Source organism: Nannobrachium achirus (genome assembly GCF_963921795.1).
Source record: "Nannobrachium achirus genome assembly, chromosome: 19".
Taxonomy (NCBI): domain Eukaryota; kingdom Metazoa; phylum Chordata; class Actinopteri; order Myctophiformes; family Myctophidae; genus Nannobrachium; species Nannobrachium achirus.
In genome coordinates, this window is record NC_137826.1 from 34,705,285 (window position 1) to 34,718,151 (window position 12,867).

At 45.1% G+C, this 12,867-nt stretch overlaps 1 protein-coding gene across 1 annotated transcript in view; it reads right to left on the bottom strand.

The window, feature by feature from the left end:
- dchs1b (dachsous cadherin-related 1b) overlaps positions 1–12,867 on the bottom strand; it is a gene marked incomplete at both ends in the record, with an annotated part of 122,104 nt that overhangs the window by 38,445 nt on the left and 70,792 nt on the right. Inside the window, 2 exons of the mRNA XM_080749052.1 lie at positions 591–828; positions 3,252–3,440. Coding sequence (XP_080605178.1) covers positions 591–828; positions 3,252–3,440 — 427 coding nt within the window. The remainder of the gene's footprint in view (positions 1–590; positions 829–3,251; positions 3,441–12,867) is intronic.

Here is a 12,867-nt window from a genome sequence, read left to right on the forward strand (position 1 = left end):
ATAATGCACTAATAGCCACATGTGCACACATGCACGGATATCGTCACTGTCGGGCAGAAACCTTGTATCTCCAAGTTTCAAATGTGTATGTTTTTTCGCAAAGTAAAGCCCTGCTTCATCATACAAGGCCGTCGCACAAAGGTAGTGAAAACAGCAGATCTACAAGCACACAACGCCTCGCGGTGCGAGGCGTTGTGTGCTTGTAGATCGGCTGTTTTCACAAGTTTAAATCATTTTTTAAATGATAAATGCAAAACAGACGGTTTTGGACATACAAGGTTTTCACCCGACAACAACGATATGTTTGCAAATGCAGACAGGGTAGCGCGTTTTTGGTGTAGCAATACCACCCCGAAACAAATTGATACACACAGGGTTTGATTTCCCTGGGGGTGGCGGTTACGGTATGTTTTATCCCAGCTTTTATCCCCATCCGATATGTTTAAAAATATTTGTGTTTGACAATATCAAAATTTTAACCACATTAACCCTGGCGTCCTTATTTTGAGCAAAATGTGTGTTTTTTCTTTATAAAAAAAAAACACACAAATGCACACACACATGCACGCACACACTACATCTATTTATACCTGTGTCCTTGTTGAGGGTGAAGAAGGCGGAGCCTCCCCCTCCTCCGGGCACCGTGCGATAGGTCACCCTGCCGTTCTCCCCGGCGTCGGGATCATTAGCCGTCACCTTGACGACGGAGGTGCCGGGGGCGCTGTGCGTGCTGAGGCTGACGGTGTACAGCAGCGGGTAGAAGGAGGGCCGGTTGTCGTTAATGTCCGCCACGCTCACCCTCACGTGGGCCACGGCGCTCAGACCACCCTGGAGAGAACACACACACGGAGGGTGAACAACCGACTCCACTCAGCATTCATCCAAAGGGCATTATAATACATTTGAAAATATAATTTCATGGTGTAGGTAGGCCTTCAGCCAATGATATTATTAACCCAGGGGGGCTGAAGCCACAATTTCTGCTTCGTCGTATGGACCAGAATATAGACGATCTATAAGCACACGTGGCGTGCACAGATGCGATGTTTTCGTGAGCTTATCGATCTGCATTTTCAGTCTGGGCCGCTGTACAAGTGTACATGTTAAACATTCAGCGCAGAGGATCAATAGTTACAGTGTCTTGCTCAAGGGCACTTTGGCAGGTGACATGGCTGAAGCCCAGACCTTTTACTGTTCCATGACAGTCACTCTAACAATAAGACGTGTGATTTTATAAACCGATGGTGTAAATTCATATGAGAATGTACTAATGATGTAGGGTTGGGTGAGATGACTTCTAATCACTATCACAATTATTTGTAACGTTTAACTCGATTACGATTAAAACAAAAAAATCTTTTGAAAATAGGGTATTTTCACTATTTTTGTACAGCACCATTGTACAACAAAGTATAATCGATTTAGTCCATCATAAACAATCTATGCACATTTGTCCATGCTATAAGTCAGTTATTAGTCCTAAATAACATTTTCAATATATTTTCAGTTTGTTGCCCAGCCCAACAATGATGCAACAACATTGCTAAACTTGAGCCGCTATACTGTAGCTCACTGGAACAGAGTGAGTCACGGCTAAACCACAGGATGTTGTTTTTTTATATGGTTTTACGTTCCCCCTTCCTGCATGTTTCTGAAGCCAAGAATGCAAGTTGAAATAAAAAAAAAAAAAAAAAAAAAATGACTTCCGTTCTGCAGTTACAATAGCCGTGTCTTACAAAGGAAACCACGACAGATTTATGCGACGCCGTAAAGACGAACCACACATTGAAGGAAGACAGCGTTCTCTGTCCATCATATGTGTGAAATATGGAGTCAATCAACAGTCGTACACATGTGTCTGGAGGGGGGTAGTTTACTCTCATTGCACTGTAGTTTGCAAGGCCTGGCTTTATGAGACCATTAATAACAGACCCGGCCCGAGACCCAGGGGAACGGCAGCAGCTGGCCCTGGCTGGGGACGAGGACCATACAGCGAAAATATACATTTTACATGGTAGCTTTCAAAATACACAAAAAACGGGCCAAAACGCATATTCTCTAAATGTATCTTGGACACCGAGAACATAGTTTCACAGAAATATTTTAGCTGGATCTTGGCTACTTACGGTAGGTGACCAAAACACCCCTCCCCTCCTCACGCATTTTTGGGTATAATTTGAAACAAATGTGTTGTGTTTATAATTTAGGTCTTCTGTATGGAGGTGGGGGTGAGATGGAGCACGGGTCATATATTATGTATTATTATTATCTGTGAAACCAGAAACACTACAAATTTTCATTTCCATTGTTTTTGCAGGTGTACACTGCACATAATAGCAGCAAGACATGGAAGAGTAGAAAAGATAAACATAGAACGATATAATTGTATCATAGTATAATATACGCTGAACTTGAAGGAGAGGTGGGTATGAGTGTAGAGGCAACAGGAGATTGAAGCCTAAATCAGGCTTTAAGCCATTTAGAGACCTGGAACAAGCTGTGAGCTTGTATATCTGCTATTTTTCAATAGCTAAAGCATAAAGTAATTCAGCCTCTTCCTAAACAGGGGAAACAAAGTTTTGTTGAACACGTGTGCGTTGCACAGGAAGCAATAATGGCCACCATAATATTATCCAACCTCTATGTGACATAAAGACACATATGTCTGCCGACGGTCTGCACCCTGTGGCTAATAAATGTTTCATTGCATCATGTCCCTCGGTTAGTGCATTCGCTGCGATTAATTGCGAGCTTAATGGTGTATAGGACAGGGAAGGGGGGCATCATATTGAAACCTTACCAAAATCTGTTTTCCTACTTTGTTCGCTTCTTCTTTCCGCTCGCTCTCTCTTCTTCTTCTCTCTCTCTCTCTCTCTCTCTCTCTCTCTCTCTCTCTCTCTCTCTCTCTCTCTCTCTCTCTGTCTCTGATTGCTTAGCCATGCCTTTGCTGTGTTCTGTGAAGATGCTCGGCAAGGAACAGGATGCTGTATTTCCTAAAGGATATCCTGAGTCCCTTTGATCAGCTTCACTCGACTGCTTGTACGAGGATTTAGTTTGTCTTAACAGGATAAGCAGTTCGATTCCCAGTTGGACCTCCATCCCACTACGCGCACGTGTGTGTGCATGTGTGCATGCTTGCGTGTGTGCGTGCGTGCGTGCATGTGTGTACTTGTACACACAAACACTGTATGCATACATCATATCTATGCATTAATCAGCCATTTATTATAGTGATGTAAATTAGGTCTTACTCCATCCGTAGCGGTGACAGTGAGATCAAAGCTGTCCGGCCCCTCGTCCCTGTCCAGGGCAGCACTGGTACACAGCTGGCCCTTCTCTTTATCTATGGTGAAGTGGGATGGCGCGCTGCCCCCGGACCCAGAACCCAACGAGTAGGTTATTGTACCGAAGGAGCCGCGGTCCTCATCCGTGGCCGACACCTGGGGGAGGAAGAAACATGTTTTTAGACGTGAGAAGTATAGTACAGGTGAAATGCAGTAGGTACATTATAGTAGGTAAAGCTTAGGGGAGAGTGGAGAGAAGAGAAGAGAGAAGAGAACAGGGGCGTCAATTGGGTATGGCAGGGGTATGCAGCTGCCATACCCTGGGTCCAGAGGGGAAAATAAAAGTTACTTTTTAAATCCATGAATGTCTTTATGTCTATCTGTTCTGGTTATTATGTTGTTAAATTACAGTAAAATAACTACAAATGCAAAATTTAACAAAATGGTCACTTTAACAAGGTATTATAATTAGATCTATATTCTCCACACTTGTATTCTCCCCATCTTAACAAAATGATATATTCCCAGGTCCCGCAGGTTCCTGCAATTCATTATTGTTAAAAGTGGCACGTTTACTAACATGCCAAGTTTAGCTGCACTTGAACAACCATTCCAGGCTGCCATATCCAGCCCAAGAAACTAGAAATGGGGGAAAAAATAGAATGTACTTCTTAAAATAAATGTATGATGCCTGTTGCTAAGGTATGGCAACATGACTGGTGTCTTGCACACGCGCGATACCAGTCATGTTCGCGCGATACCAGTCATGTTGCCATGACTAGTAGAGAAGAGAAGAGAAGAGAAGAGAAGAGAAGAGAAGAGAAGAGAAGAGAAGAGAAGAGAAGAGAAGAGAAGAGAAGAGAAGAGAAGAGAAGAGAACGGTCTAACTGTACTACACACCACTTAACGTGATCTCCAGGGTAAACCTAATAACAAATGAATGGCTGCGTGATATAAAGCAAAGCACTGATATAACACTGACTCCAACCAAACGTCACTGTGAGGAGGGAGAACCTCTGGCACAGGGCTGGGACGTAAGGGAGGCAGCATAAACATGGCTATAGACAGAGAGAACTGACAGGTAACCTTTGCAGGAAAGACAGGGAGGGAAGTGATGAAAGGCATAATGTAGAAGTATGAGGAGGGCTAGAGCACAGAGAATGATATGGTTCCATGGTGAAATGCAACAGAGAGGAGAGGGTGTTGACAGGAGGTGTGAGTTAGGTACAGGGGTTAGGGGAGGAATGCTGTTGCATGTTAGCAGGTCATGTCAGAATTGGACTTTAAGTGGCATTTAAATAATACACAGACTGCAACCACACACACACACACACACACACACACACACACACACACACACACACACACACACACACACACACACACACACACGTGCACACACGCAGCAATGAACCATATGAAAACACTCCTTGGTGACAGTTCTGACATTAATCTGTATTGTATTTCTCTCTACAAAGGAGTTCAGGATTCCAAGCTATCTAAAGTAGCCTGACTGCAAGCGCCAGACTCAATCACACACTTAGTTTTGGGATTGAGTCTGAGCCTGGGGACGGAGATTCTACTTCAGCGGGGGCGGGGTAAAGCCTATTGACGTCACACACACACACATACACACACACAGCCCCGTGTGTCGCCGATGGCGACGCGGCGTGACATTGCAAAAATATGTTATTTCTCATAACATATTATATGACTGCATGTTTACGTTAGTGCAAAATGGTATTAAAACGTAATGAAACGGCACAATTGTATTGTTTATTAAAAGAATTCGAGTCGAGTCTGACTCCGCCATGACAGTTTTCACGGACCAATCAGAGTCCACTAGCGGCTCACGTGGGCAGAAGAGCACCAATCAGAGTCCACTACGGAATCTCACGTGGGCAGAACAGCTCCGAAGGGAGGGGGCTGGGACCGGACCAGCATACCACGTGCCTCAAGTCTACAGCCCTGATTGGCCCATTCAATGCGCCCGCTCTTCAGGCGCGCTTGAAATAAAATAAAATATCTCCGGGTTCAGTCCACACTACACACCACCCACCAACAGGGGGTGGTGATGTGCGGACTGAAGTATCAGGCTATATCTAAAGAGCCTTACACATCAGCCAGGGGCTGTGACCCAAACTTCAATACCACAAAATCACTGCAGAGTCACTTCACGTCAAATATGAGTTAGACGTGAATGTTTCTTGTGCTTTTGTAAATACACACACACAAGCACGCATGCCATGCATGACAGCACCCTATGCCTACATGTATTAAAGTGACCCACACAAACCAGTACCAGTAAGACTCCCTAAACGGGAGATAAGCAACCGTCAGGTCACATGTATACACAAATGGGCCTGTAAGTGCCATTGGTTAAAATTGTCAGCCTGTAGATCGGCCCTTTAGAAGGCAATTGTAGGCTATCAGGAGGGAATATGGGCAATGGTACAGATGCATGTTGCTGACATGAGTTGCGAGATAACGTGTTGCGATTTGCGTGATTTTAGGGAAAAATCTGTAGGAGCAAAATGTGTTTGAAAAAGTCGGCCTGATGGTGGCGCTAAATGGGACAGACTCTAGACATACTGTGTACCGCTAACACAAGGGGGAAGTGTCCTGCACTGTGGGGTGCTGCGTCTGGCTGGAGTTTTACACAGGCTCATAACATGATGTGTGGTGGTGTTCATGGCAGCTCTTAAACGTTACATTTTCCTTTAGAACCTGAAGCCACGAAGGCCAGATGAGATAAGGGAGACAACTGTCCCTGGCCTGTAACCTGTTGATTTCCTTTTGTTTTGCTCGTGATTTCAAATCACCAAATGGAATTCAATTTCACATGAAATATAGAAAGTAATTTAAATCCTAAAAAAAAAAAACAATAAGAAAACATACTGTGTAGAGAACATATACTCTAGGCTTATTGTACACAGTTGTATTAATTGTAAACCTGAAGGGCCATGAGGCCCATGTACAGAGCCAACACTGTAATGTCCCCCGTGTTCATTTACTGGAACATCTGAGAGAGTACAGATGGAACCAAATGGACCCTCAGTTGTACACAGGTGAAATGAACACTATGGATCTTACTGCGGTAGACATCCGGCAGCGGCTCAGCGACACACATGTCTACATCATTAGGCTCACAGTGGCTCTGTGCCTCTCTTGTGTGATTGCCATTGGTTATAAGTACTTCACACACTGGAACACCACCACCTGCACAGCAAACTCCTGTCTTCATTTAACCCTGACAGTGAACAGTCAAACCATTCAGAAGAGTGCACAAATGGAAACAAAATGGACCCGTAAGTGTCCATTGGTTTCCATTTGTACACTTTTTGGGGTTAAATTAGAGACTTCACTTGTATTGCATATCGTCACTGTCGGGCAGAAACCTCGTATCTCCAAGTTTCAGTTTTTTCACGAAGTAAAACCCTGCTTCATCAGACAAGGCCGTCGCACAAAAGTAGTGAAAACAGCAGATCTACAAGCACACAACGCCTCGCACCGCGAGGCGTTGTGTGCTTGTAGATCGGCTGTTTTCACTAGTTTAGTTCATTTTTTAACCAACGCTTTTGGACATACAAGGTTTCCACCCGACAATGACGATATACAACAGAGAGATAAACAGACAAATTATGTGAATGTGTAGATAAACATGAAACCCACTTTATGCTAACTGAATTTAGGGCTTTGCAAGGTGCATAGCCCCATGGTCATAACAACACAGTGACAGTATTATTGGGTCCCAACCCAGCGTTGGTGCTGTGGTGTAGAAGTACAGATTACAGAGCGTCCCTGGTTCTTAATTTCCTGCGCTTTAGTGTGTTGATAGTAACACTATCTTTGGACTGTGGGCTTATATGTCTGGGTGTTCCTCACATCTTTCAGAATGCTGTGATGGCTTAGCCACCTGTGGCTAAGCAAACATAATGCACAAATCCACATAGCACACACCCATCCCATCTTTCTTAGTAAATCTAATTAAAGAGTTTTTTAAGCCACCATGACTGTCCACCAGAGGACTGGATGATGTCATTGTCACCTATTCTTTTACACGTGGAAATAATGTAAGTTACTGCACAGACAAAGAAAGGAAAAAAGAAAGAAAGAAAGGAAGAAAAAAGAGAGGAGGAAAGAAAGAAAGATAAATGAAAGTAAACGGATGAAGAAGAAGAAAGAAAGAAGAAGAGTTGTACAGGACATCCTGGCGTCTGTCGTGGGGACGGGTTAGGTCGGACATGGGCTGTTATGTGAGCGCCACCTGGGACTGAGGCCGGCCGGGGTCTGGGAGGGAATGCCCGGGACTGGACTGAAAGGAACTTCAACTCAGTGACGACGACTGGGAGGCCAGAAGTGGAGCATGTAGACATTGATTCTCCACGCGCTCTAAAATGTAAAAACCCTCAGTGGTGTGGTATGGATTCCTTCTCATGGGATGCGTGTGTTGTGTGTGTGTTGGGGGGGGGGGGGGGGGGGGGGGGGGTGGGAGTGGGGGGGGGTGGGGGTCATGCAGGACAAACATAAGGGTGCACTGAGCAATCCTCAGCACAAACACACGTTTATGGAAACATGGAGAGCCGTAAATTAAAGGATAAAGACATAAAGATTTGGGTGTTTGGAGACGTACAGTAGGGAGGGGTTGGATGCGTGCCGTTGAGAGGCAGAGAGTTGTTAAAGTTGAGTGGAAGACGGAGGAGACTGACACAGACAGAGGTAGACGCAGACAAACAGTCAGCAACAGGACAGCCAAGGTAATGTAATGTATGTCATCACGTTTTTGCCTGCAGAGCCCACCCGCCACGGTTTGAAACGCTTGCTGGAAAACTCTGTAAGAGGCCGAGGTCCTTGGGAGAATTAACTTCACGGGCCAAGAAAGGAGTCAATAAGGATAAACTTTGTCCTCGTGATTTCCTCCTGTCTGTCCACCTGACAACACCCTGTCCAACACTGTACCAGCACACGGTCTAGCTGACATTAGTAGACAGCAGAGAGCTGCATTCTCAATTTGTTACCGTCTTCAAGCATCTGCAATGTATATCTCTCCCCGACTGAAAATGAAAGAATTACGACAGTTCTAGCACTCTTGACGACGCAACATAATTAACACAGACAGAACTTCCATGTCTTCAGAAGTAAAGAAAGAGACTTATCAAACAGGACAGAATGCCGTATGTCATACGGTGTGTTTCATTTTAGAGAATATGGCAAGTTATTGTGATATATTTTGGACCTGAAATATCTCAAGGGCCAAAATATGTCTCATATCTTGTCGCTGTCGGGTGGAAACCTTGTATGTCCAAAACGGTTACTCTTCAGGAAATGGAAAAAGGAAGGTGTGTTCCAATGGATCCAATGTATTATTTATTTACAGGCTCTTATTAATACTTTTCATTGGTTCAATATTTATAAAACCCACAGACACACTTTCACTCAAAGGTTAAAACTAAAATCTAAAATAACAGCTCACAAAACATTGTGATGCGACACGTTGTGAGGTTGTAGACTGCCTATTTTCACTACTTTTTTGTGACACTATAGTATGAAGAAGTAGGCTATATATTTCTGGGGGGGAAAAGACAACAACTTAAAAAAAGATTTCTGCCCGACAGGAACCATTATTATCTCTCTTTTTTTTTTTTTTTTGCAGGTCTGAGGACTGTTTCTGCCAAGGAGGAGACACTCCCCCGCCCCCTATGGTCTGAAACCGCTCCTCTGATCTCAGACCAGCCGCGGCCAGCCGTCCCGGGTCTGTCATACACACCCATTCATCATCGTGTTTCTCCTGAGGTGTCCCGCAGTGATAAACCGCGTGAGTACATAGCAACACAAACACACAGACGGACAGCCCCAACCTCTTGACAACATCTAAATCTTTCCCTGTTTGTGCTGCACTGGACAGTTAAGCTGTGAGGATTTTATGTGTACGTGTTTCCGCACAGCCAACACGAGCATGTGCAGCTTGTGTTGCTGTGTGTTGAACTTTATCTCATACTTCAGCATATTCTTCATTTCTATTTAAAGTAAATGGGCAGTCCAGTATCTTTTTATCGCGATGGGAAGCAGTAAAGAAAGAGAGGGAGACTGGCACTGGCAAGAAAATTCCTGTGGGACAATTGGGTGTATGTGAGCCTGTGCACTGCTCTTAGTGTGTCGCTAGTAACCAGTGGCTTCGTAAACAATACAGTGTTTCAGTGGAGAATCTCAAAACCAAGACAATGTATTACAGCTGTTAATGAACTTGAATGAGATCATTTACGCGATGGCTGCGGGTTAAGTTCTACTATCCTACTTGTGGAAAGACATGATAGTGCTGGTCTCAAACACACTCACACGCACATACAGCTCTACTCAGCCCTGGTCAGGAAATTATGAAAACTTCCTGTGACGGTGTGCTATGTATCGATCTGCCTCAGGTGTGTGTGTGGTTGTGTCCAGGGAGATGTACAGTATACATTCCTGGCTGGGTGCATGGCGAGCTATAGCCCTCAATGGAGCATTAGCAGACAACCAGACCTCATTTCTCATCTGCCTATGAAAGCTTTCTCTCGCAACCATTTTCTCTCTCACTCCACCTTTTGTCATAGCTTGTTCTCTCTCCGTCCCTCTCTCTGCCCCCCCCTGGCCCTTTCTACTTTCTCTCAAAGCCTGATTATACTTGCTGCATAGGCGTGAAGGTCCGTGGACAGCTGACGCGACGTGGTTGTGATTGAACTACAATTTGGTGTCTGCAGACGTGCACGCATTGAAGAGCAGGAGCAATACGGGCTGCACCCAATGCTAGGCTTCATCTAATGACCCTGTTCCAGACAGCTGAAGGACCTGTGCCATGGCAAGAGGCCATGCTCGCTGTATGACAGCCTCACTCCATTGTCCTTTCCTCTGCTCTCCTCTCTATAAGACTGCAGCTTCACACTAAATGTGTTTGAATGCTCCAGACTCATCATTCAATGGTACACAATGGCTCAGTGACACACATCAGATACAGACAGACCAGGCCCAAAGTCTGGTTATTTCTAATTTTAGGATTTTGTACAAAACTGAAACCTCTGATCCAAAGGTTATAGTGAAACATTACTGAAGTAAAGCGTATCAAATGTTACAGAGGACCCTCTAAATATCCTAAAATGGACCCTGTGTGGTTCTCAGACCCTACCAAGAAGGACAAGAGATGAATGATGTCAAAAGATTATTTCAGCTTTTTGTAATGTAATACTCCATTTCTTCTCTCCCATCATGTAGTTTCTTTGTTTTTCTCTTTTTGTCACTACTTCTCTTCTTCTGTGTTTTATCTCTATACACTTATGATACTCTTCTCCTCCCCTCTGTCACTGTGTCTCTCCTGTCCAGATGTGGGCCATTTTCCAGTTGGATCCTGCTGTCTGTCCTCTGCAGTGTGTCTCTGTAAAACATCAGTTTGTGTCAAAGTGAGTCTGATCTTTGCTCTATTGAACCACAGCTGCTCTGCTTTGGACTTCAGTGCTTCTCGTGCATGAGGAGAGAGAGAGAGAGAGAGAGAGAGAGAGAGAGAGAGAGAGAGAGAGAGAGAGAGAAGGCATGAGAAAAGACACGAGAGAAAGGCTGGAAGGAAGAGTGGAAAGCACTATGTAAGAAAGAGAAGGAAAATGAAAAAGAGAGAGTGAGGGGGGAGAGAGATGCTACAGGCTTCTAGGGAATCCCGTTAAACAGAGCTGCTGTGATCTGATCTGTTGGTCCTCAGGCTGGTGCCAGTCATGGTCGTCTATCAACTAATCAGCGTCTTCGAAAGTCAGCGCGTCACAGGAAGAAGGCTTGACATCCAAATGGAAACGTTGTGGGCCCGTCGCACCAGTAGGCCTGGTATTCTTCATCACAATTGAAATAAAAAAAAACAATGGCCATTATACTGTACACAATACAACAGCACGTTACAGCTGTTGCACTGTCTGTACAAGCAACACAACACTACGTGCTGTGGATCAACAGCATGTGAACCGAATGCCTTCGAGGTTTCAGCTGGAGAACTGTAAACAAGTTCCTGCAAACGGGAATGTGCATCGGTTTCATGACAAAGTAATAACCCGATGTCAGAGAGAGCCGAAACATTCCTCGAGTTCTCGCTTTCTTCTTTCCCCCTGCTGACACATTCCTTTGCTCTCTGGAGGCCTGCGTTCCTTACATTAGGGTTTCTCATAGTCACAATCAATTTATTGTACTTTATTTTCCATCTGAGGCGCCGGGGAGTACAATTAAGATACACAACAGGGAGGTAGAGGCAGAGGAAGAGGAAGAAGAAGAGGAAGATGAGAGAAGGGGAGAGGAGAGGTGGGAGTCAGGGACAGGGTGGAAGAGAGGTGGGATGGGAATATGGGACAGGGAGGGAGAGAGGGAGTATTGGCAGGGGAACAAAAGGCAGGGCTAATGATGACATGAGGCCTTGTGATGGAGGCAAAGTGCAGGTCTTCGTCTTGACTTCTCGCTCAATCTCCATTGCGCCCTTGACCCTGCTTTTCTCTTTCCCCCCTCTCTTTCTCTCTCTCTCTCTTTCCTCAAACCCCTTTTCTGAGCTCTCTCTCTCACTCCCTCTTTCAGCACCCTATTATGGCAAGTGCTCGTTGTCTTTCATGTGGAGTTCACAGCTGGAAATGATTATGAACATCAAACCACTGCAGGCAAGAGAGAGAGGGAGGTTGGAGGTGAACAGTGAGGAGATGAAGGAAAGAGAGAGAGACTTCTATATTTGGAAGAAACAACGCTAATATCACTAATGAACGCAATAAGAGTAACCACAGACTCTCTCTTCCCTATTCTTATTCTCTCTCTCTCTCTCTCTCTCTCTCTCTCTCTCTCTCTCTCTCTCTCTCTCTCAAGGACATACACATAACTACAGTATACACACACAAGCATGCACACACGCACACAAACAAACCAGCAATTCTAGACGTTCCACAAGCGGAGCCATGGAGTAAACTGTGGAGTTATTGCTTAGCCAGTGGAATCTAGTTTGTGTACATGTGGTGTGCGTTAGTGGAGGTTTATCTCTGGGCTGCATCTGATGTCTGAAGCACCCATGGCCTGGTGCACTCATCATGTTAGTTTACTGTAACAACGCACTGTCAGTGCCTTCGACCCTACTCACGCTCGGGGATCAGTTTGACAGAAAATGACGGATTCCCGATAGGGATCTGATCTAAACCGCTGGGCCACACTGCTGCAGCGGGGAAACCCGCTCTGCCAGCTCCATCACAACACTGACGGAGTGGTGGTTGCAGTGTGTGTGTGTGTGTGTGTCTCATCGTTTCCCTTTGCTTTGAAAATAAACTAATTAAGCACTGGCATCGACGGAACGTGCTCCAGCCTAAGCGTTATTCCCTTTCAGTCATCACAAGTCTCCCCTTTTGTGCAACTATGACAGGCGGGTCGAGTGCGCTGTCTTTTCCTCTAGAAGCGAGAGCTTAATTTAGCCATGCATGGCGTCCAGTTTGTGTATGCTTCAGGTCCTTCTGCCGCCACGAACGCAGCAGAGAATGAACTGTTATCTATTTTTTCCTCCACAGGCTGGAGAAATGAGCCGGATAGAGGAGAAGAACGAGAGTGGAGG